The 26,487-nt window shown below is 39.8% G+C and overlaps 1 protein-coding gene across 1 annotated transcript in view; it reads left to right on the forward strand.

The window, feature by feature from the left end:
• LOC102862545 (uncharacterized protein C1orf21-like) overlaps window positions 1–26,487 on the forward strand; it is a 210,115-nt gene that overhangs the window by 156,433 nt on the left and 27,195 nt on the right. Inside the window, exons 3-4 of the mRNA XM_006887760.1 lie at window positions 13,438–13,514; window positions 24,225–24,285. Coding sequence (XP_006887822.1) covers window positions 13,438–13,514; window positions 24,225–24,285 — 138 coding nt within the window. The remainder of the gene's footprint in view (window positions 1–13,437; window positions 13,515–24,224; window positions 24,286–26,487) is intronic.

Genomic DNA, 26,487 nt, shown 5'->3' on the forward strand with positions numbered 1-26,487 from the left:
GTCCTCCAGATTTCTTGGCACAACTTAGTGAGCACATTAAGGGCAGTGTCTGTTGGTTGAAATATGTCAATTGGTATGCCATCATTTCCTGGAGTCTTATCTTTTGCCAGTTCTTTCAAAGCAGCTTGAACTTCCTCCTTCACCACAGGCTCTTGCTTATATGTTGTTTCATTCAATTCTTCCATGTCTGCCAATTCCTTTTGGAAATGAGCACATGCTGCTGGGAAAAATGGTGCTGAGAGAGTTGCTCAATGCAAGGTCGCTGCAAATCTACAACTTAGAAGGAAAAGTAAGAAGTAACTGTGAAGCATAGCCAAGCAAAGACAATAAGATGGAATGTGCTTATATTATAACAGAAAGGGGAAGCTAAAGAAAGTTTGCACTGCTCTATCCAACTCCCTTTTGAATTTATGTCAATTTGACCATTTATAAGAATGTAAAATAATTATTAAAAGAGATGCAGATGCAAAGAAACAAATGGAATCAAGCTTAGAATGCCTAGTCTACAGTATAAAGAGATTGCCAAATAGAGCCAGAAATGTACAATCTGGAGAGAATAAAATTGATGAACAGGACCTTCTAAAGATTAAACCCCTGTATGCATCAAAAATTTTTTCCAACAGAGTGAAAAGAAAACCTACTGACTGGGAACAAACATTTGGCAATACTATGTCAAACAGAGATCTCATAACAAAAGTTTACAATCTCAGAAACCCAATAGGGTGTGGGTAGGAATTGGAAGGGACTCTACACTAGTGTGTGTTGAGTTCTGGGAGCTGTTATATAAGATACCAGGACATGTACTTGGTGTTTCATTGATACTAACTCAGTTAATGTCACAGACCCTAAAATGATGCTTGGCACTTAAGAAGGGTACCATCAACAGTAGCTATTATCTTTATTGTTGTTAAAATAAGAGGCTATAAGTGACAAAGGCTCAAAAGCGGTGTTTCTGTACTGTCAAGCCATTAGAGGAGAAATACAGTTAAATATTCTTGGACATCTGGCCTCATGTAAAAGCAGATTAAACACAATTGTCTGTACTCCAGGAACTGAGCTTCTATAGCATGTAACTCTGGGAAAGGGAGGGAGTTCAAGAGAGATCATGTAAATAGGCCATTGTACCAACAACTATGGCTTTTTATTTTGTGTTGTTGTCCTGAGAGTAATTTCTACCAAATGACATTTGGACAACAGATGTTGCAGTCACATTTGCGAGCTTCCATTGCAGTGACATGCTGATGTGCAATTTTGGAAAATGAGGAAAAAGCCTATTGTTAAGTTTTGTCAGGATACTTTGCATTTTGGTAAAAGTGTTTACGTTGCCTCACACAGCCAGAGTTAATCTACACCGAATTATGGGCTGTGACAGAACACAAGCAGAATTGTTTGTGTTGAATTTCTTCTTCAGGAAAGCAGGCGCCACCTTGTATTCCGGTCTCTCGTGACACAGAGCAGTCTTTAGTTTGAACACAAAGCTAGCAGAAGATCCATTAACACAGAACAACTTAAGCTGTTGATCATTTTGAAAGCATATAGAGGTTGTCTGACAGAATCAGTTTTGTTTCTGATTTTTTTTCAGCTTTGTTTCCAAATGAGAAAAAAAATCATTCTAATATAGTGGTAATTTGTTTTAATATTTCATTTTTAAAGAATAATACATTGAGTAATAATGAATGTGGAGGTATTTAATAGGTATTTGGTTATTGGTTTGGGTTTGGTGTTGTGTTTTCTTTTTCTTTATAGGGTATGCTTTGTGGTTTGGTGTTGGTTTGTGTTTTTTTTTTTTTACTTTTTCAATTTATTCATTATTGCACATTTTCTCCTCCTTTCCCCTCTTCCTCCTCACCCCATCTCACAATGCACCCCTTTTTCCAGACTGTTCTCACACATATAATGCATAATCATATATTCCTTTCAAACATTTCCTCCCCTCATGTCTTCTAATGCAGTGGTCATTATCTATCTACTCTTTTCCCATTCCCTCTTTAACACCCCCCCCATGTCTGTCCTGTTGAAAAACAATGAAATAATAAAACATTACACAGCATGGGAGAGCCTTGAAGACATTATGCTGAGGGAAATATCTTAGTGACAAAAGGATAAATATTCCAAATAGGTATTTGTAGCAAGAAATCAATTGCTAGAATGGTGTTGCTGATACAAGGTGCCACCAAGTCAACTCCAACCCATAGTGACCCAGTATACAACAGATCAAAACATTGCCCAATCCTGCACCCGGTCTACACAACTCATTGTTGAAGTTGCTGTCTCAGTCTGCCTCATAGAGGGTCTTCTTTTTTGCCAACTCTCTACTTTTTTTAATAGTACCTATGATCAATTCTTTAGAGCTCTGAAGAGGCATAATCATTCAGAATGTTCTTTAGAGGACATTTGCGGATCAGTAATAAAATTCTCCACTTTAGAGTGGGAGGCACAGATTCAGCGTTCATCCACTTTGCCTGAAGCAAAGCTGTCCTCTGTCTGTCAGAGGGAGGCTTACAGCATGCTATGATGCTGGCCAGGCATCAGAGTTTTCAGACCAAGGAACCCTAGAAGTAAAAGCCTGGATATCTCTTTCTGAAAATCCTATAAGTCACAACCAACCATCCAGTCCCATTGTGCACCGGCTTACCATGAGTGTACCATGCTGACTAGATGGCAGCAAACACCACCACCGCCATTATATATCAATAAAACATTCCTGATTTCAAAGCCTCCCAATAAAAGAACCTCAGGTAGAAGGGAAATGAGAGCAGCAGCAAAGACGGACTGATGTGCTGGTCCTTTCCTTTCCCAGCATGCCACTGTCATGGCAGCTGCTGAAGGAGCCCAGTGGCACCACAGTCCCATCAGTGCTAAGTGCTTGGCTCAGCAATCTGGAAGAAAGTACATCAAATGCAGGAGCAAATGTGGAGAAAGGTCAACCTAGCACTTTCTTAAAAAGCTTCTATAAAGCTGACAAGATAAGCAAACAAAGAGAAACTCATGGTAAAAACACCCTGCTAGAAAACATTTCAGGTTTAATTCTGCTTGCAAAGTTTTGAAAGGAGTTATTTCCAGTAGCATGTTTCTCTAAAACCAGAAACAAAAAAATAGAAGGGGGGCGGGGGGAAGAATGGTTCTTACTCCATATTGCCTAAATTCCATATTACCATTTTAAAGATCTTTTCCCATCCATATTTTACCTATAACTGGCCCTTTCCTAGCAGCCTTGGGCTAAAAGTACATCAGTAATTGAGCAATGCCAGATCTGATCACTAACTGTCAAGACTGTGTATAGAAATTCAGCTATTACTCCACGTTGTGAAATAATCACACCAGGACAGAGCTGACACTTGTATCACTGGAAAGACTGGGGGTGCCATTAAAACAGCCACTCCCCCTCCTTAACTGACATCTGATGGGAGGGTGTTTCAGTAGAATATGGAAAAGAATAGATGGGTAGGGAGCTAAACTTAAAATCATCTAATGCTTTAGAGGGGGTACAACCAGGGTGCTCCTTACAGGCAAGGAAGGTGAACCTTCATCTCACACACTTTGGACATGTTTTGAGGAGGGGCCAGTCCGTAGAAAAAGACATCATACTGAGAAAGGGGTAGGGTCAGAGAAAGAGAAGAGGATTCTCAACAAGATGGATTGACACAATGTCAGTCTGTAACAATGGGCTGAGTTTATCAGAGATAGTAAAAATAGTGCAGGATAGGACAAAGTTCATATCTGCTGTGCATAGGGTCATTTTTTCCCCTAATTTTTTTTTATTATTATTCATTTTAATGAAAATTTAGAGACTTTGGATTTCCATTCATTCATTGTTGCACTTTTCACCCTGCCCACCTCTCCCCCCCAATTTGCTCTTCTCTTTGAAAAATAAAAGAAAAATTCTTTCATTGTTATACAATCCCTTCCCTCAAGTCCACTCCGCTAAGCAGCCTTCATTCTGGACTCCTGTCATGACAATAATACCTAATCACACATCCCTTTTAAACAGTCTCTCCCTCATCTGTTTCAATGCAGAATACATGATTTATCCTATCTTTCTGAGTCTCCCCTCAGCCCTGATGTCAGTCCATTTTTCAACAATGGGACTATGCAGTATTTGTCCTTTTGTGACTGAGATATTTCACTCAGCATAATGTCCTCCAGGGTCACCCATTTTGAATAATATTTCATGAGTTCCTTGTTTTTCAATACAGTGTAGTATTCCATTGTGTGAATATACCACAGCTTCTCTATCCATTCTTTTGTTGATAGGCACTTAGGTTGTTTCCAACTCTTTGCTATTGTGAACAAAGCCACAGTAAACGTGGGTGTGTAGCATAGGGTCATTTTGAGCCATAGTTCATGCAGCAGCACATAACAGCAATAATAGGAGATTTCCAGTTGATTCGGACTAATAACAACCCTTCGCTCAGTTTCCATTACAGGTGGAGACTGCTGATTTCTCCTTTGGAGCAGCTGGTGGACTCAAACATCTGATCTTTTAGGTTGGCAGCCTAATGTGCAGTCCATTGAACTATCTAGGTGTCTTAAATTTCAAATTAATCAGTACTAAGTTCCAGTGACATAGTCCACATGTAGTGTGCCCCAAAAAATTGTGCCTCTCCAGGTGCTCACATCCATCAGCTCCTCCACAGGAGAAAGATGAGAGTTCTCCTCCAGTGTGGTTTATAGCCCTGAAAACTCACTTGAGAAGCAGCTGTATGTCATTACTCAACTTGGTGGCATGAATGAGAGAACTGAAATGCCTACTCTATCATGTGGAGATTTTTCTAGTCTGCTCCTAACCAGCCCAAAGTCCACTTTTGTACATCCACAGTCTGTGAAGACCATGTTCTTTTGCTTTCACCAAGGTCACTGCAGCAGACTCCTAAGCAACCTCCCTTCCTCTGGTTCACCATGTGTTACTGCTTGAACAATTATCCACAGTGCAGATATGATCATGTAGTTGCCCTGCTCAAAGCTCTCCAGAGGCCCCCAGTGACTCTTTAGGTAAAGTCCAAAAGCCTTTACTTTCTTTACAAAGGTGATAGGGATGTGGTGAGGCTCACTGCTCGGCTTCACCTGTCCTACCTCTCTCTGCAATCCAGTCATGAGCCAAGCCCACTTTTCTTCAGTTCTGTGGGGGCACCAGGCCTCTCAGGGTTCCAGGCCTTTGGACAGGAGGTTCCTCATCTGCTTTACTTTTCTCTGATCCTTCCAAGACTTTGATCCAATTCATTTCAATTCAACCCCCTCTTACTGAGAGTTGGCTTGTTCACTACAGATGTACTGGATCAAAAACTCACAACTGCCCAGCCTGTCCTGACTCACAGTGACCCTCCTTCAGGTTTCTGAAGCTGAAATGAGGAGAGACTGCCCATCAGCTTTTCAGTCAGCAGTGCAATTAATCATGGACCATGAGAGTCTACATTCACAGCCTCAGAAATCTGACAGAGGGTCTCTATGAGTGGGAACCTCCTAACTGGCAGCGAGTTAGCTAGCCACTGACGTCAGTCACAGGGGGTATTCATTCATTGCAGCAAAGCTTCATCTCCCCTAACTGATGAAAGTGCCTGGGCAAAAACTGATTATGATTCTTCAAACTTAGTTTGTTCTCTAGGTGTGTAATTAATACTTCTTTGAGAAAAGATTGGAGAGACATCATCTTGTCAACCTCTTTTCATTACTGAAATGGTAACTTAATGACTTTGAGTGCTATATCCATCGGCAGGAAATTAAATCTGTGCTGAGCAAGTTCTTATGCTTCTGTTTACTTTTAAAAATATTGTCATTCTCATGCGCTTGTATATTACCATACACTCAAATAAAGGACACAATCATGTTTTTTTAGTTTATCCTCATCCCACGTCACCTTCTCAGTCTTACACCATTATGAGACTGACTTCTCTTTCTTTTCTGGATTTAATTAGTGTGTCAGTGTTTGCAATTGAAACAGATACTAAATGAAGATGCAGCTTGTAAATTTATTTTTTAAACGTGAACCCGCTAGTTATGAGGCGTATCTTTCTAATTATATATCTGTAATGTAATTTTATAATAAATATTTGTGTGTATGTTTTGTGCTGTCAAGTTGGAAACAACTCATCGCTGACCCTCCAGAAAGTTTTCAGAAACTGTAAATCACATGAGTGGATTGCTCATCCTTCTCTTTCACAGTAACTGATAATTCAAACTCCTGCCTTTGAGTTAGCCATGCATCTCCTTACCCACTCAGCCACCAAAGCTCCCTATACTAAATATATGAGGGTGGTGGTGTATGTATTCAATTTCCTATATGTATATGATTTTAATCTGCGGCCCTCAGGCCTGGTTCAAATTGGTTTTTTGTCAAGCATTCTTCTAGGTGATATAGCACTTATCTGTGCATTGCTGTACAGAGGTAATTCATGGTCGCTGTGATGCTAAACACTGTGACACTGATGTGTCAAATGCAATAATGGTTACCCATGGTGGACAGTGTTTAGTGGAGCTCCCCGATTAAAACAAGCTTGGAAGCCGGAGAGGCATCCACTTCCAAAATTGCTTGCCTCCGGAAACTCTATGAACAGTGCCCAGGCCTTAAGTTCATGGGGTCACTATGAGTCGTCTCGATGGCTCCTAACAACAACATCATACATATTCACATTCATCTACTCAATATATGTGGTTATATTCTTTTAAAATGTATAAGTGTGTATTTTATGTTTTAGAGATGGTTACTCCTCTCTCCTCAAAACAAGGCATACCCTATGTTAATGAAAAAAAATAAAGGCATGATCAAAGTTTTCATCTCAAAGATATAATAACAGCCCATCACTTCACTGAGCTTAAAAATAAAACAAAACAAAAACAGGTTTTTACTTTTTGTTCGCTGCTGCTAAGTTGGCCCCCAACTTATGGCAACCCCCATGCACAAAGAGGTTATCCATGTGAACTGTGGGTTATCATTGGCTGGTTTGTTGGTTGATAGTGAGGCCTTTCTTCCTGCTCTGTGAGCTGTGCTGAAACATAGTCAGCACTACAGCAACACTTAAGCTTCCACTCACAGATGATGATGGTGACTCTTGAGGTATATTGACCAGAATTGAAATCAGGTCTCTCGTATGAAGAGAGAAAGTTCTACGCCACGTCACCTCTGCCCTTGCTGTTCTCATTTAGTTTGCCTCAACCGTTTTTTTGCAGCTGCAAACACTGGTGAAAAAGAACAAAATAAACCTTCTACTTAAAAAGCAGAGTATATTGTGGAATATTCCAGAGACAGAGAGGCAGAAGAAATGTATTGACAGGGAATCATATGAATAGCTATGGAAGAACATACAAAGGATAGATCAACTCAAAAGAAAATTAACAAAGATGCAAAAGATCTAAACTGTACAATCAGCCACTCAACCTTGTGAATATACTCAGGGCACTGCACTCAACTAAAAGTCAGTTTATGTTCTTCTCAAGTGTACATGATACATTCTCGAGAAGTGATAGTATAACACAAAAGAGACCTCAACAAATTTTAAAAAACAACAACAACATTGAAATAATACAAAGTGTCTTCTCAGACCACAATGCCATAAAAGTAGAAATTAGACCCCGTGGAAACAAAATAACACCCTGCTAGAACATAATTGACTTACAGAAGAAATAAAAAATGAAATAAAGTTCCTCCAAACAAATGTTAGTGAAAATACAATATACCAAAATCTCTTGGATACAGCTAAGGCAGTCTTGAGGGGATGGTTAATTGTAATAAGGCAAATATATAAATCAGGATGAAATAATAAAATTAATGACCTAACTTAACACCTCCATCAAATAGAAAAAGATCAACCCCACAGCTTCTAGAACAAAAGACATTATAAGGACGAGAGCTAAAATGAGATAGAAAACAGAAAAACAGTTGAAACCATCAACAAGACCAGGAGCTGATTCTTCAAAAGGGTAAATAAAATCAACAAACCACTGGCAAATATAACAAAATAAAACAAAAGACAAATATAACTCTAATAAGTAACAATAGAGGTGTCATCACAGCAGAACCAAATGAAATTAAAGTGTTAACATTGGAATATTATGAAAAGCTGTATGTGCTTTGATAAATTTGAAAACCTAGAGGAAGTAGACAAATTCCTTGAAACTCACACTCTCTTTATCCAAGGAAACTGACACAGACATATGTAGAACACTTGAATACACCTATTACAAAAAAAAGAAATTTTTTGTAAAAAAAGGTAAAAAAAAGAAAAGTATTCCCCACTCTGTAAAAAAGGTTCTGGCCCACATGCCTTCACAGCGGAATTCTACCAAACATTCAGAGAAGATCTATCATGAATTTTGCTTAAATTAATTCAAAAAAACAGAAAAAGAAATAACACTCCCAGAGTCACTCTATGAAGCAAGTATAACCCTGATACCAAAACAGGCTAAATCATTATAAAAAAAAATAATAATAACTACATAGCAATATCTCTCATAAGTATAGATGCAAAAATTCTTAGCAAAATTTTGGACAATAGAGTTCAATGGTACATTAAAAAAAAGTAATCCATCATAAGTAAGTGGAATTCATAACAAGTATTTAAGGATGGTTCACCATAAGAAAAATAGTAACCACATTAATAAAGCAAGGAACAAGGACCAGAGTGGGCCTTTGACACAATCCAATACACTTTCCTAAATGAAACACATAGCAAAACAGTGATAAAAAAGAATGTCCTCAACATAATGAAAAGTATATATGCTAACATCATTCTCAATGGAGAAAGACCTTGTGAACAGGGACTAGGCAACGATGCCCACTTTCACCAATCCTTTTGAGAAGTTCTTGCTAGGGCAGTATAACAAGAAAAGGAAATAAGCATCCAGATAAGGAAAGAAGTTGTATAATTGTCACTATATGCAGATGGTATAATAGTGTTCCCAGAAAATCAAAAGGACTCAACAAAAAAAACCTGTTAGACCTAGTAGACCAATTTTATAGTAGGAGGATACAAGATCAATATACAAAAATCAGTGGGATTCCTCTACTTTAACAAAGGAGACACAGAAAGGAAACTAAGAAAGCAATACTATTTACAATAGCCAAGCACAAATTGAGATACTTGGGAGTAAACCTAGCTAGAGACATAAAAGACCTTTATAAAGAAAACTACAAAACACTACTGTGAGCAACAATAAGAGACCTAAATAAGGGAAAGTGTTTCCTGCTCATGGATAGAAAGGCTGAATATAGTGAAAATGACAGTCTTACTAAAAGCAATCTGTAGGTTTAATGCAATCCCAATACAGATACCAAATTCCTTTTTAAAGAGATAGAAAAGGCAATTGGCAAATATATTTGGAAAAGGAAGAGATCCAAAAATAAGCAAAGCACTTCTGAAAAACAAGAATGAAGTGGGAAGCATTGCACTCCCTGATCTCAAAACCTCCTACATGGCTGTAATGACCAAAACAACATAGTACCAGTACAGTGGTAGACACATAGAGAACCCTGAGATAACCCGTCTACCTATGATTAACTGGTATTTGACAAGGAAACAAAGCCTATCAAATGGGGAAACGAGAACCTCTTCAACAAATTGTGCTGACAAAACTGGAATTCTACCTGCAGAAAGCTGAAGCAAGATTCACATCTCACACCATACACAAAAGTTAACTCATGGTGGATCAGAGACCTAGGGTTAAAACCCAAAACCGTAAGTATCATAAAAGAACTACACTTAGAAGGCCTAGTCTATGCTATAAATAGGCTGGCAAATACAACCAGTAGAAGATAACATGGATAAACTGGACCTGGACCCTTCTAAAGGTTAAGTCCCTGTGTGCATCTTGTCATTTTCCAGTTGGGTGAAAAGAAAGCCTACTGATTGGGATAAAACATTTGGCAATGTAATCAGACAAGGTTCTCATAAGGAAACTTTACAGTACTAAGGGCCTCCATACAAAAAGACTGATAATCCAATTGCCAAATGGGAGGAAGGGGGAAGTGGAAAGACTTTTCACAGAGGAAAATATTCATATATACGGCCAACAAACACATAGAGAAATAAATGTTCAAAATCACTGGCAATAAGAAAGGTGCAAATCAAAACCATCCCAGTAGCAGTGACAACGTTTAATAAGATAGCAGGTAGTAAGAATTCTCATACTCTGTTGGTAGAATTCTAAAGTGTTATAACCACTCTGGAAGGCAGTTTGTCATTTCCTCAAAAAGCTGAATATAGAAATGCCATATTACTCAGCTATCCCAAGCTAGGAATATACCCCAAGGAAAATAAAACTGAGATGCAACTGGAGATTTGTACACTGATATTCATGTCAGTGTTATTCACAATAACAAATTGGAAACAGCACAGATGTCTATCTACAAATGAATGGTTTGGGAAATTGGGGTATATTCACACAGTGGAATACTATGCAGCACTAAGGAGAAATGATTTTGAAAAATATTTATAGCATAGGAGCAGTTAGAGAGCATTATACTGAGTGAACTAAGACAGTCTCATAAGGAAACATACTGCATAAGATCATTATAGAGGGATAACTGGTAAAGTATATACCAAAGTCAAAAGGGGGAAGGGGAAGGACAGGAACTGAGGATGGGCAGGGTAAATATGGTAGGCAGAAGGTGAGGGTGAAGGAATTAGGAAAGATCCAGTGGGGACCTGAAAAGACAGGGTAATAGTGGATATAGATAAATAGTGATTATTTTTATGAAACAATATGTATATGAATTCTGTATGCAAACCAATATAAAATAAAAATAAGTTTAAGGACTTAATTATTTCACACAAAGGAGAATTGTGTTTAAACAAATCTGCCACTCCCTGACAGTATTTTGCAAACATTTTTGAAAAAGGAATGCATTTTTTAAATTAATTTTTTCAATTTCCTCAATGGAAGATAGTTAGTTATAGGAGCTCTGGTGGTCTCCATATTGACCCTGAGCAGCCTTTCAAAACCAGGGCCTAGTTTCAAAATGCTCTGTGGAAGACCAGATAGGGAGTTTTGATGTGGAAAGTTATCTTCTTTCTGAAAAACAGAATAAGAATCATCTGGGATTCTTGTTTAACATGCAGATTCTTGGTTCTGAGCTTGGAGAGTCTTAGCCTGGAAATCTTGAGTTGGGCCTTGGAATCTATTACCACAAACATCCAAATGGTTCAGAACTGCCTGAGTGCCCTTTCAGTGGCATCAGCTTGGTCCCAGTTTGTTTTAGGAAGAATACTAAGTTTAGAGCTATTGCATACCATTATAAAAGTTTCTGCTTGATAAGGGAAGCAGTGTGTTAAGCTTCTCTCCCATCATCTCTCCATTTAATTCTTTATTCCTGTTTCCAGAGTGCTGCAGACCTGGCTTGACTCATAGTTTCTTGGGTCTGTGACACATGAGCTGCTATTAATCCTGACCCACACTCTGCAGGTGTTTACAAAACCCCTTCCTTCTCCCAACCCTTCATCACTTTGCCTGCTTATTTGTTTATTTAATGAACCAAATATCATTAGCGCTACTCTTCTCCAACAGATAAATCCAAAAGTAGGAGTTAAACAAGGTTTGTAAATAAATGTAACACTGGTTTTTAAAAAAATCTATAAAATGATACTTTAAGAGACAATATGTGGAAGAACACGCCATGCTCGTGGCTTGTAAGACAAAGTTGGGAAGATATCGATACTACCAGAAGTAAACTACAGTAAATAATCACCAGATGAGCAAATCACTACTGAAGAAGAAAACAAAATAGGAAGCTTACACTTCCTGATCTCAAAACCTACTATACAACCACAGTAATCAAAACATGTCCTGCTAGTACAGTGACAGATTCATAGACCAATAGAATAGAATTGAGAACCTAGGAGTAAATCTATTCACCTCTGGACAGCTGATCTTTGAAATAGAGATGAAATCCATTAAGGGGGAAAAAGATAACCTCTTTAACAAGTGGTACTGGCAAAACTGGCTATCTGCTTAGGGAAATTTAAATACAATCCATATCTCACCCTGTAAATGAATAGTTGAGTTCATGACAGATCAAGAACTTTGGTGTAAAACCTGAAACTAAAAAGATCATCAAAGAGAAAAAATGTGGACAAACCTAGGAGCCCTAAAATGGGCATAAATAGACTATCAAGTATAACCCAAACTATAAGCCTACCTAACCATATGTCTATAGTATGCGAGACCTACTTTCACCATCCTTGCCTATAAGGGAAACCCTGGTTGCACATTTTCCAAGAAAGGCTTGATCTGGTTGTTTTTTAGGTGGTTTTGTTTTGTTTCATTTTGTGTTGGGTTTTTTGTAGTCTCACAATCTACAGTTACTTGAAAATAGATTTACAATAGCCTTTCCTTTGATTTCAAAGATAAGTTTTGCAAGCTTTTTTATAAAGCACATTGAATAACTTTTAAAACTAGTGTGAATAAAAATACAGAGCAGCTGTATTACCAATTGTCTATTTACTGACATCCTGCTGTTTTAAGATTTAGGAGTATTTCTTCCCTATGTGATTAGTACACTGGCAATAAGAAGTCATGTTGGATTGACAACCAAAGCTGTGTTTCCTAAATACAGATTCAGTTTGAGTTTTAATAATTCAATTGAATTAGATTTCAGTATTAAAAGAAAGTTATTGGTTGAAGTTATGGGTTTTAGTCACATTCTTGTCCTTGTCACTGCTAGGGCCTTGTGCATAGTTTATGTCTCAGTCACTGCAGTTGTCTTTTACAAATACAGTGCACTTAAGTCAGGTAATGTAGAAACACAAAATAAGCTCCTCTTAACCTCTCCATGAATCTAAGGGAGCTCTAGGCATGTTGGGTACCATCGAGTTGGAACCACCCCATAGTAGACCCTCTCCAGGCAGGTTTTCAGAGGCAGGAAATTGCAGAGGAGGAGATTGCCCATCTTTCTCTCACAGCTGGTGAATTCAAGCTTCCCACATTTGTGTTAGCAGCACAATTCCTTACCACTGAGCTACCAGAGCTCCCTAGGAAATTACACCCACCGACCCATAGTTCATACTTCTCTGGCCTTTGAAATCCCTGCTGCTTCTGCTGGGAGAAAGATAGGCAGTCTCCTTCTGTGCAGTTTACAGTCTCTGAAACCTAGTGGAGGGTCAGCTATTAGTACCACCCCGATGGCCACGAGTGAGAGATTTCTCCATGACACTACTCTCTCCTATTCTTGCATTATCTTACCATTTTTAGCAGCCTCATCTAAGAATTAAGTAGTACCTGTACACTATTTTCTAAACAGTGTGACAGTTGTTGGAAAGCTAATTCTTGGTTTCGTAATTTCACCTGCCCTGTTAGAAATGTTTGGCAGATTCTACCTGTACTATTAGGGCTTTACAAAGACAGTGGGTTGTCCCAAAAGCACCTAACCTCTCTGTGATGAAGACTTGTGCTGTTTCCTAATTGCTGATTCTGCTCTCATTTTTACATGTGTGTGTTTATGTGTTTCAGGAAAAAAGTGCCAGTTCAAATGTAAGACTTAAAACTAATAAAGAGATCCCGGGATTAGTTCATCAACCCAGAGCAAAGTAAGTTCTAGATTTTATTTCCCTTATGCTATTTTCTAAGACAAAAAATGCTTTCAGAATGAGTTCTGGTTTGCCTAGCATGTATTAAGATTTAATATGAAATTTTAGTGATTGAGATGCGGTTTTACACACTGGAAAAATCTGGAAAGTCCCCTAAGCAGACATGCTCTGATACCTGACAAAGCTCCTAATTGAATTGTAGATCAATTAGAAGAAAATGCAAGGAGGATGTCTTTAAGACCTTGAGGTAGGAACGAATTTTTGTTATAATGAGTAAACAAAACTGGCATATTCTTAAGATGAGACAGCTCTACATTGGTAAAAATGAATGACAGCTACACAGACCAAATAGGTGAATTTATTAAATGCAGAGTTGCAACAGTCAAGTCAGCTGCAGGACACAGCTACCCTTCCTTCCATTCATGTCAAACTACAAAAGGCAGAACAATGCATTCTCTTCTGTATTGTGTATATGAGAAGGCAGTAAAGAAAAGCAAGGAAATTAAAAATTATTATATTCAGAATAGTAGTGCTCTCTGACAAGAGGAAAGACAATGGGTTCAGAGACTCTGTTCTTAAGCTGGTGGTGAGTACATGGGTTTTCCTTTAATTATTATTGTTATTATTATTATGCAAAAATGTAGAAATAACATTTTCTTTCTACATGTTATTAAAAATAAAAAAATACAATTGAAGCCTAAAATAGCAATCAAATCTTGTAGTGAAGAGCTATATATAGTTTCCTAGGTTGTGCTGAAACTAAATCTTCTCTTTCTCTCGCTCTCTCATCGAGTCAGAACTGACTCGTGGCTGTCCCTTCAGTGGGTTTTCAGAAGGTATAAATCACACAGGAGGAGATTGCTCCCTCAGAGCATCAAGAGGATTTGAACTTCTTGGCTTTGGATTGGCAGCACAACTCCTTACAATTAGGCCACCATAGTACTCTGACTCGATCTTGGCAATGGTGAAATGTATTTTGCATGACTTTGAGGCAATCCTCCCTTTCTTCCAAGAAGGAAGGTATTATCTCAAAGACTGAGAACCTCCAGTATGTTATTTCACCTCTAGATAGATGAATTGAATTCCCTGAGAATACTTGTAACACTGGTAAATTGAACACAGTCACCTCCACTCCAAAATAAATTTTATGGTTGCATGTATGTAAGAGGGAGCTCTGGTGTCCTACTGAGTAAGAAGTGCACTACCAACACAAAGGCAGGTAGTTTAAATCCACAAGCTGCTCCACAGGAGAAAGATGACCAGGTAGTGATTTACAACTTCTGAAAATCTGTTAATCGTTCAGCTATAAGTCACTTCCAACTGGATGACAATGTGTGTGTGTGTGTGAGAGAGAGAGAGAGAAGAGAGATGTAATAGTGAAAATAATTAAATGTCGCACCACTGACATAAAGGTTGATGGTTCACACCACCCAAGAGACTCCTTGGAAGAAAAGCCTGGCAGACTGCTTCCAAAAGAGTGAAGTTCTGCTGTGGCACACATGTGGTCTCCAGGAGTAAGAACTGACCCAATACCAGCTAACAACAACATGTCATAATCGTACTCAGGAAAAGTAGTGTTACCTCTGGGTTCTTCCCAGAAAATTGAAAGGGAAATAATTTTATTCATAATCACTTTAGCCTGGCTGTGAAGTTGCTTACAGCCATCACTATCATGATAGAGGTATCATTATTTAATTGTTACTTAAAAAAACAAACTAGACGTTTACAAATTGACTTATCATTTATGATGTTAGTGACTTGTCACACCATTTTTTCATCCTCAGGTTCATGTGTTACCCATCTTCTTAGTAAGGAGCGCTGCAGGGGTAAAGTGTAGCATGTTAGGCTGTGAACTGCAATGTAAGCGGCTCAGATCCACCAGTTGATGTGTGGAAGAAAGCTGAGAAGTCTCGTCCCATCAGTATTTATATCCTGGAAAGCCCATTGGAGGGCCAGCAGGAGTCGGGATCAGCTCAACAGCTGTGGAGTTACCTTCTCACTAGCCTTCACTGCCCATCACCTCTGTCTACACTAACTCTGTCTGCCTTTGGGGAAAGCAGATAGATATCTGATAGCTCAGCCAAACCATCTTTGCATCCAAGTCACTTGATATGTGCTATTTATTTGCTTCCCTTCTCTAAGTTATACAGAGAGCCTACATTTGGAAAGATTTCTTTTGTTTCTTTAGTGTGATCACTTACTTGACCCTTTCATGGTCCATGTGGCATATAGAGCCTACCTCCATTTTCTGCCTCTAAGATTTAGTGGGAAGTTGCTATCCTACTTTCTGAGTCTGCTGCTATCTGTTTGAGACCTCTATAATTGAGAGAATCTGAAGAAATGGGCCTTCCCTCACCAAGCCCAACATCAGAGACCTCCTTCCCCTCACCCCAGGAAGTATGTGTCCCATTAATTGCATCAAAATTCATATTTTTCATGTATTTTCAAATTAAGTTTTTCTTCATTCCATTCAAAAGGTCTTCTATTACTGCAAGCATAGAGTGTCAACAAAAAAATTCAAAACAAAATAATTTGATCTTGAAAGGGTTAATTTTGACATTCTGAAACAGCATGCTTCTCAAACTAGTGTGGGCTGAAACTTTTAGAGAAGTTTATATAAACGGCTCATGTGTTTACAATAAAATTATAAAGAAAATCTAATGCTTTGCACAGAGCTCTGTGTCTGTGAGAGAGAAACTGTGTCTCAGGATATTGGATGCCTGAAATTCAACTGAAAAATCTTTGTGATGAGCAGAATCACAAAGACTTACTTTTCTTACTTGTTGACCTATGAGATCACGAAACCGTCATTCACTATGTAGTTAAATGAAATAAGAGCAAGAATTCTCCCCCCCGCCCCAGGAGTGCCATATAAAGGCAGACGGTTCCCACAACTTTGTTTTATGGAATGCATAGAAGAACCACATTTAAATTAGCAAGTAACCCTACTATCTTTGAGCTTCCATTTTCTCAGTAAATCCAAATCCAACCCACTGTTGTGCTGTTTGTTGATTCCAGCTCAGGGTGACTCTCCCTCAGGTGTCCAGGGCTGTGATCTTAACCAGAAGGTATTGCCTCTTCCTTCTGCCACAGAGCTGCTAGTCGGTTGGAAGTGCTGACTCTTCAGATAGCAGCTCAACACTGAACCTACTCCACAACCAGGTCTCTTTCAACAGAGTGAAACGTTAGTCAGAACCTCCTCTTGTTGGACTAGGGATTAAATGAAACAATGCATGCCTGGCCCTTAGTAAAAGCTGCTTAATAACAATGAGAAACAACCCAGATATTCTTTACTGGGTGTATGAGCTGCACTAAATTCATGCAAGGCAGTCTTTGCCAGCAATTGAAACAAATGTGCTAGAGCAGTGGCCAGCACTCAGTGGACTGGAGCAATTTCATTTTAAAAGAAAAGTGGAAATATGGACACGGGCTGGAGGAGAAAGCTAAGTTGTTGGCATGTGCTGTTGGTGTGTGTGTGATGGGGACTCATAGCAATTAGGACAGAGTAGAACTGCCTCGTAAGGGTTTCTTAAATTATAATCTTTAGAGGAGCATATTACTATATCTTTTCTCCCATAGAACCACTGGCTGGGTTCAAGCTACCAACCTTTTTGTTAGTAGCCAAGCATTAACCAGCAGGTCTCCTTGGAGGATCAGTTGTTGGTGTCATTGTGTGTCCTCAAGGTGACTATAACAGCAACACTCTCAACAACAGATGGGCACCTGCCCTTTCCTGCACTATCCTCACCACTGCTGCTGGGCTTGAACTCAGGGCTACTTAGGGTTTTAAATTAGTTACTGGTTATTATCAAGGTTCTAGCTTTTGTTTCTGATTTTGCATTCATGGATGCTTTTAATAGTATAGCAATAGTATTGAAAAAACTAATAGCTAGTTAATTGACTAAAGAAAAGTGAGCCGTGTACTGATGGAAATATGTCATGAAATGTGAATTAGGATTAACCTACTCTGCTAAGGTTCAGATGAAAATGAAAGATTGATGATCATGAAATTACTGCACTGAGGACAGATTTTACAGAAACCCACTAGGTGATTGTATTTCCTTTCTACAGATAAGATATTCTGGAATCAGGACCTTGTTTTCTCATACTTTGATGGCGTAGGTATTTATTTGGAAACATTGAAAAATTAAAGCCATTTGTCTTCTAGCTCGAAAGCACGTTGTGCCCCTCATTTGTTAGTGTGACTGCCCTGCACTAAGATCCCACAGAGGCCTCATCCTTAATCCCAGGAAGCTGAAAAGTCACTGCATGAAGGGCCTGGACTCAGCAGGGTTGATTCACAAGAGCTTTGTGAGCAGTAATTCCCAAACCCACTGCCATCAGTGAATGCCAGAGTTGAATTGCCCCTTAGAGTTTCCAAAACCGTAACTCTTTAGAGGAGTACAAGGCCACCTCTTTCTTCTGTGGAGCGACTTGGTTAGTTAGATTGAACTGCCAACCTTTGGTTAGATTGAACTGCCAACCTTTGGTTAGATTGAACTGCCAACCTTTGGTTAGCTACCAGGCTTGTGGTTTCTTTTCTTGACTTCTCAAAGGCCCTATTTTCCTTTAATAAAAACAGAAATTACCAAATTGTCTGAGCTTTTTAACTTCAATCAGTTACCAAGAGACACTGGTATCAACATACAGAATTTTCAAGAACTTTTCTGACATGTTGAATATTAACATTGAGTACTTATACTCTACAAACTAAGTCAGAAACAATCTCTTTCTCCCTTTTCTACTGTCTTGAAGAAGGATAGAAAATCCAGCATTCCTTTCCTTCTCCTCTCTTGTCACTCAGAATCAGCAAATAGTGAGTTAGGAAGGATTTGGGAACCAAGTTGTTGCTGAGGGACTGCTTCTCATATCCCAGTTGGTACTTTTTAAAAAAAAATAATTATAATTTTAATTATGTATATATTTATCTGTAATACAAACAACAGATACTAAAACAAATATTTGTGATACTGACTTAGAAATACTAAAATAACAATATTAACATTAAATATTATTAAAACACCAAATATATTATTAAAAATACAAACAGTATCTTTTAATTTAGTAGTTTTATAATCTGCCTACCATCTATTTTTTAAATTTATTTATTAATATTTAATGCAAGTTTACAGAGATTTAGGATTTCCAGTTATTCATTGTTGGACTTTTCTCCCTGCCCACCCCTTCCCCCACCAAATCATTCCTCTCCTTGAAAAGAAAAAGAAAAACTCTTTCATTGTTATGCGGTCCCTCCCGTCAAGTTCATTCCACTATGCAGCCTTCACTCTGGACTTCTGTACTGACAAGAATACCCATTCATATATCCCTTTTAAACAGATCTTAAAGGTAAGGCTTTGTGTTGAAAGGTTTTGCATATAGGAAGAGTGTGTGGCTTTTATGTAGGTGGAATTAATCAATGCGGGTTCTTTTATTATATCAGAGTAAAAAAAAATTTTTCTCTGCCCCCTTCTGGGGCACATATCCTGCTCCTTTCTAGGATTGAGGAGCTCCAATGGCACAGTCTTTAGGGAGCTGTACTTTTAACCGTGCAAGTGGCCTTTCTCTGACAGATTGAATCCACCAGGGGAAGAAAGATAGGCATATTCTCTCTCCCCTGTGATCTGTAGCCTCAGAAGCTCAGTGGCGGGTCAGCTCTACACACAGGGCTCTCTGGCAGTGTGGTCTCCAGCAGTTGTGCCACTAACCCAAACAAAGGCTGCACTTCTTTGGCAATTCACATTTACCAGCCACTTTCTAGAAGATTGGCCATCTCCTTTTGAATGATTGACAGCCTTTAAAATCTGCTGTAGGATCTGCTAGAGATCAGAACCAACTCGACCGCAGTGTGCTCGAGTTAAGATGGTGTCCAGGACCCCAGACACCTGGTAGTGAGCAGAGGCCCTTTGTAGCAGTGGCTGCCACACCTCCAGTTGATCTGAAAGAGAAAATTGCTCTTCCATTCAGTCTTTTCCACCTGACACAGTCAAAGTATGTTATTTCAAAATGGTGAACCCATCTTTGAGTAACTCATCCTGGTAAGATTATGAAAGGAATCAGAGGCATACAGAGATACTCAGACTGTCCTTGGTTAAGAAAAAGCAGGTAACAGTTCTGGATTAATAGGAACCTCTGGTGGGCTAGTGGGTAAGGAGTTGCACTACAAACCCAAAGGCAGGCAGTTTGGACCCACCAACTGCTTCACACAAAAAAGATGGGCAGTCATCTCTTGTGCAATTTACCTTTGAAAACCCACTTTCTTCAGCTTTGGTCAGTTCTGACTCAACAGTCCATAATGCCCATAACACCACCACCTGAGCAATGCCTCAGATGACAGCAGCAGACATCCTCCTGTGGTTACACTTGTTCCTTTTTCACCTGTAAAAGTGGAAGCTTACTTTCTGACTGTTCTACTCACCACCCAAACGTAAGGTTGTCCTTAGTTCAGGGTGAAGATGGGTTTAAAAATACACTGTCTTATCTAATTAAGTGTGATGTTGGTGGCTTTTGTCCAGAAACTCTTTTAGTACAGTAGTTAAAGTGTTCTGCTGTTAACCACAAGGTTGGCAGTTCAGACCCACCACTCGCTCCATAGGAGACAGAGGCTGTAACTGTCTCTAACAGTTTCTGTACAGATTTTATGGCCTTGGAAATCCTATGGACAGAGGCATGATGAGTCAGACTCAGCTTAATTGGTCGTAGCAAATTTAGATGTGATGCTTTTGTTCAGTTTGTTTTATTTGCAGTGCTCTGAGCTCACACTCCTTCTACAGACACCCGAGTTTTTGTAAATACATCCTCAATCACTGTAGACACTGCAGGACAGTGGACCCACTTTCCTGCTTGTTATGTGCCTGTGTATGGGTCCTAACGAAACATTTCTTTCTTCATGTTGTGATACAAATGCAAAGGGTTTCATGGCAGTTGAGACAGCAGCAATTAACGCTGGAGACCATCCGGCTGGTTTTCTGTATAAAGAATCCGAAGCCCTTTGACTTGCCCATGTTCACACACTGCGCTATCTCCGTGACAGGTCATGAATCATGGCCATTGTAAATAGACAATGCTTTATCAGTTAATTAGCAGATACTTACTGTCCTTGTTAGATTCACAGAAATATGTGCTGAAAACCCTAATAGCAGAGTGTCCACAATGAGCATCACAAAGGCTTTTTTTAAATGTGGTTTCTTGAAATTTCCCAAGAAAACAAGATGTTGTTTGGTGCTGTTGGAGCCATAGCAATCTCATATACAACAGAAGGAAACCTTCTCGCCCAGTCCTGTGCCAGCCTCCCAGCCACCGTGCTTAAGCCTATCGTTGAGGTGACTGTGCCAGCCCATTTCACTGAGGGTGTTCTTCTCCTTTGCTGACCCTCTGCTTTTCCAAGCACAATGTCCTTCTCTAAGAACTGACCCTTGACAACATCATCTTTGTGCCTAAGGAGCACCTTGGCTGCACTTCTTTCAAGACAGATTTGCTTGTTCTTTTAGCAATCTGTTCTATTCAATATTTTTCCCCAACCCACAGTTCTTCTGCGAGCTTCCTTCTTCATTGACCAACTTTCACATGCATATGAAGCAGTTGAAAACACTGCGGCTTAGGTCAAGTGTGTTGCTGTTGCTGTTGCTGTTGCTGTTGTTATGTGCTGTCAAGTCGCTTGCAACTCATAATGACCCTATGTACAACAGCCCTAAACTCTGCTCTGTCCTGTGCCAATCTCATTTTCTCTGACACACTCATCCCGATTACCCCAGTCACTGAATCAATCCACCTCATAGGGGGCCTTCCCCTCCTGCACTGTCTGTACCTCCACCCTCCCAAGCATGATGTGTCCCTCTCCAAGGACCGGTCAAGCATACCTTGTGTTTTAAAATTGCTTCTTTGCTCTCTAGAACTTTAAAGAGGTCCTGGAACCCAGAACTATGTTCTGTCTAGCTGTGGTGAAGACCAGGCCAAGAGCAGGAAGGATATCACAAAGGTGCCTGAGTAGCCAAAACTCTTGACAGTTAAATGGGGAAAGACACAGATTCTCCACTGGAGTCTGCTTATACTAACTACAGACAAATAGCTCTTTACAAACATGGTTATGTCATTTACAACTAGTAAGGAAGTTGAAAGGGACTGAAAACTTCACTGAGAAGAAGAGATGGTACAGGGAAAGCTCAAAAGTAGGCCAAAAAAAACACAACCAAAAACCACCACCAAAAAAAAAATCACCACTGGCTTATAAGGCCAGAAAGAAACCAACTCAAGCCATCTTCATAGACCATCAGAGTAGTCTATCCAGGAGACTAGTTCAATTTACGTTTACACTTGTGGTCTGTACTCCTAACATAAAGAGCTCTGGTGGCCCAGAGGGTAAAGAGTTAAGCTGTCAACCCATAGGCAAATGGTTCAAATCCACTAGCTACTCCATGGGAGAAAGATGATCAGTTTCCTCAGAGGATCAAGTATGAGCCTGTTCCAACTCAACAGCAATGAGCAACACACAGTAGTCCTTAAATATGAGCCCTGTTGGTTTAGTTCCTAGTGTATCTGACTGCTAATCAGGAAGCTGGTGACTTGACTCCATCAGTTCTCTGCAGTGAAAAGACAGGCACTCTCATCTCAAAAATAGTTATGTACAGCCCTGGAAACCTGATGGAGGGCCACTGTTTGTCAGCAATGACTGGTGGTGGTGGCACAGTGACAAAAGCACCCACCTGCTGGCCTGAATAGTCAGTGGTTTGAACTCAGCAGCTCCACAGGAGCTCCTCAGGTTAAAGGCAGACAGTCTTCTCCAGTCTGATTTACAGTCTCCGAAAGCCAGAGGAGGGTCAGCTATGAGTCAGTTCCCACTTGAGAGTAATGAGTTTGGAGAGCTGTGCAGAGCAAGAGGGAGGAAGAAGCATCAGCCTGCTTTCATAAAGATTAACAACCTTGGAAACTCTCCGGGGCAGTTCTGCTTGCACAAGGAATGGCGTCTTTCCCACACAGGACATTACCTTAACCACAGGATAGTAGCTAGGAATGCCAGCTTTACATGACATTTGTGAAAGTGCTTTTTTGTAAATTGTTAAAGTTACTGGTATCCAGCACTTTCATTCTTTTCTTTTTACAACCAAAGTCTGTGTCATTAACTTCCTAGATTCCTCAAAAATACAAGGACTGTCTCCTCCCAGACTAGCTCTCTGTGAAGAGACTTGAACGCCTGGGGTCACTTTTGGCCTGCTACCAGCTCTCTGTGAAGAGTCTTGAGTGCCTGAGGTCACTTGTGGCCTGCTGACCAAAACATCATTGGTTTGAGTCCACCAACCGCTCTCTGAACAAAAGTGTGGCAGTCTGATTACATAAAGATTTACAGCCTTGGAAACCCAAAGGAGCAGTTTTACTCTGTCATGTGAGTCAGAATGGACTCTGTGGCAGGGGGTTCTTTGGATGCTCAACACATGTAGATTATTCCAGAGCCCACCACCTGCCCCCAGAAGCTACAACTCACGAAAACGTAGAGTAACTAACAGAGATCAGCATAATACATCTCTTTCTCCAGCATCATTAACCTTCATGGAATACTCTTGTCTATTTTCTAGGAAGAACATCTTCTATTAAGGAGGCATGATCCTCCACATGCCTCTCCTGCCTCTGCTCATTCATCATCTGATGCTTTGTCTTTTATCAACCATCTGACTAAGAATGCTACCAAGTGGCATGTTGTCGTTGTTGATAGATGTCACTGCATTGATTTCAACTCACAGCAACTGTGTAGGACAGGTAGAAGGACTATGTCCTAGTGGTTTCTTGACTATGAAGGATCAGATGACCAAATCTTTGTCCCACAGAGTCACTAGATGGATTTGAACCACCAGCATTTTGACTCAAGGGTAAATCCTTAACCATTGAGCCACCAAGTACACCAAAACCTTTTGCCATAAAGTCAACTCATCAACCATGTAAAATTGAGTAGAAATTCCCCATAGTGTTTCCATGTAGGACCGAGTAGAACTTCCCCACACAGTTTCCAGGGCTGTCAGTATGGAAGCTGACTGTCTCATCTTTCTCTTGTCGAGCAGCTAGTGGGTTCATACTGCTGACTTTTTGAATTAGCAGATGAATGCCTAAACCACTGTGTCTGTCACCTGAGCTCCTTGCCAAGTAGTCTATGACAAGAAAAGGACTGGGCCACTGCTACTCAGACACGCTTCTAAATTCACTCAGACTCCAATTTCAACGAGGCGAGTTACCGTTGCCAGTGCAGGGCTCATCAAGTAGTCAGTACGGTCTCAGCTCATTTGCCACCAGCCTCCACCTCTCCACTTAGCTGAATATTACGCTGATGCTGACAACCTTTGTAAAACACACTTTTCATTATAAGAAACAGTGTATGCTTTCTTTTTATAGTGTCACGCAGGGTTGAAATATGTCATGGGCTGCTTGCCTGTGCCGCTTTTTTTCCTTAGTCACAAATGTGTGTCTGAAGAAAAAAATTGGCACACACACCCCAGTAGTGTTACTATAAATAACATCTGTGCATTGAAAGGAAATAGTATTCCTTAAATCACAGGCGCTGATAGACTATTATGAAACACGTTTGTAGGAGTACCATAATGACATTTATCCCTAAAATAACTCCAGAGCATCCCAGTAGGAAAGTCTGCAATAAATGTCTGCCCTTGAGATTAGGGTCTCAGCATAGAAAACAATGAAATATGCACTTACCTGCTCTTTGTTTTTCAGCATGCATATCTCTGAAAGCCAACAAGAATTCTTCAGAATGCTGGATGAAAAAATTGAAAAGGTAAGAAGTAGAGTACATTTAAATTAACTATGTGTGCTTGAAGGGGAGCCGCAGGGCCTAGACCCAAGAGAGTTGCACTATACATCCAAAGGCTGTGTGTGTCCAGTGGCTTGAATCCATCAGTTACTCCTAGAGAGGAAAATGGAGTCTCCTCCCATTCTGATGTACAACTTTGGAAACCCAATGGACGGTTGCTTTGAACTGGAATCACTTGACAATGATGAATATTTGTATGTTTGTAGCAGCGGAGGGTCAGCAAAAGACAGAAAGATCCTCAGTGAGGTGCATTGACTGCAGCACTGCCACACTGGTGTTGAGCCCAGCAGAGGTTGTAAGGATGGTTCTGGATGGGGCAGGGTTCCATCCTGTTGTACTTAGGGTCACTATCTGTTGAAGTTGTTTCATATTGCCTCAGGAGATAGGGTATCATTTTGTTTGTGACAAAACTAGTTTAGTATGAGGATAAATTAGAGTTAAAACAAAAGTGATCTCCAACCAAACCCCTCTTCTCCAAACATACACACACATACAGAGTAACAAATGAAGCTCTAAGAACATATACTGTATGGTTGATCTCAGGATCTTGGGCTTCCCTACTCATTAAAATGTATAAATCTCAATTAATAAAACCCAAAATTTGCTGCACTTGATTGCAACTCATGGTGGCTACGTGAATTATAGACCAGAATTGTTCTATAAGGTTTTCTTGAAGAGTGTTGCCTTTATTGTTAGGTGCCATCAAATCCACGTCAACTCGTGGCGACCCTGTGTCCAGCAGATGGAAACCTTATCTAATTCTACACTATCCTTAGAATCTCCACTGTGCATTTCCTGTGAGATCAGTCTAACATGACAGCCTATCAGCTCTATTAACAATGAGGCTTTGGATAAAGTGCTGAGTCAATACTGAAAGGATGATGCTTGAAACCTACCAGCTGCTCTGAGGGGAGATTTGCTAATAACCATCTATAAGAATGTACAACCTTGGAAACTCCATAAGGCAGTCAGGAGTCACCTTGAGTTGGCATAGCATTAGGTCTGAAGTAGTCTATAGCAGTAGGTTTGGTTTGGAGGAATCTTTGTAATATATGAGGTCATCATGAGATAGCATTGACAGTAACTGCCAATAGCAACAGCCTTTACAAGAGAAGATTTGCAAGGCCTTTGTTTTGTTATTTTTCTTCTTCTAATGAGCCCTTAGAAGGGAGAGTGTGCAGTGTTTGGCTGCTAGTAGAAAGGCTAACAGTTGAATCCACCAGCTCCTGCAAAAAAGCAATGTGGGCAGTCCCCTTTCCTAAAGATTTACAGCTTTAGAAGTCTAACAGAGAAAAAAAAAGGAGTCTAACTGACACAGAAGCAGTGGATTTTTCTTTCTTCTGGGTGGATTTGAACAAGCAACCTTCAGGTTAGTGTTTACATTAGTATTTTAAAGCAAATGGTTTGCACCACTCAGAGATCTAGAAAGACTAATAACCAATATTTGGCTGCAGACAAGGTGTTCCAACCACTTTGTATACTCAGCTAGTCAAAGCTCATTCTGATTTTTTTATTGCCCAGGCTCTCTTAGTAAATGCCAGAACCCCATGCTGTGTCTAGTTTGTTCTCATGGCCTAATAGGTAAGGCATTGCATTACCAACCCAAAGGCAGAGAGTTCATGTCCACCAGTGGCTCTACAGGAGAAAAATAGGCCTGTACAGTTTACAGACCCTGAAAACTCAATGGAGGGTCAGCTGTGAGTCAGTTCTGACTCAAGGGCATATAAAAACAACCTACCTTGAAGTCATAACCATAAGACAAGTATTATCTACATTTGGAACGAAGGCTCACAATGCTTGAATTTACCGGTAAGTTCAAGCTGGAAGTCAGGCCCTGGTCTACTTGACTGCGAAGCAGAGTCTCCTAAGTGCTTCTCTGGTCGTGGGTGGATGTGCAATGATTGTTGGAGTCAAACTCTGTGAAGAAACCACGCCCATTGATTTTTCATATAATATTGTGACTCAATATTGTCATACAAAATCAGTCAAAATATATAATACTCATTAAGGCTTCCACACTGGCAGAGTTTAAACTTATTATTGTAGGTGTGTGTATTTTAACTCTTAGTTATTATTCTAGTGTTGGAAATTTGAACTTCATGAAAACAATCACTCATTTTCATCAAGTCAGAACCTACTCATAGCTGACCCTTTGATGGATTTCAA

The sequence above is a fragment of the Elephantulus edwardii genome, unplaced genomic scaffold, assembly GCF_000299155.1.
Source record: "Elephantulus edwardii isolate Elephantulus edwardi_28Jun2011 unplaced genomic scaffold, EleEdw1.0 scaffold00061, whole genome shotgun sequence".
NCBI lineage: Eukaryota > Metazoa > Chordata > Mammalia > Macroscelidea > Macroscelididae > Elephantulus > Elephantulus edwardii.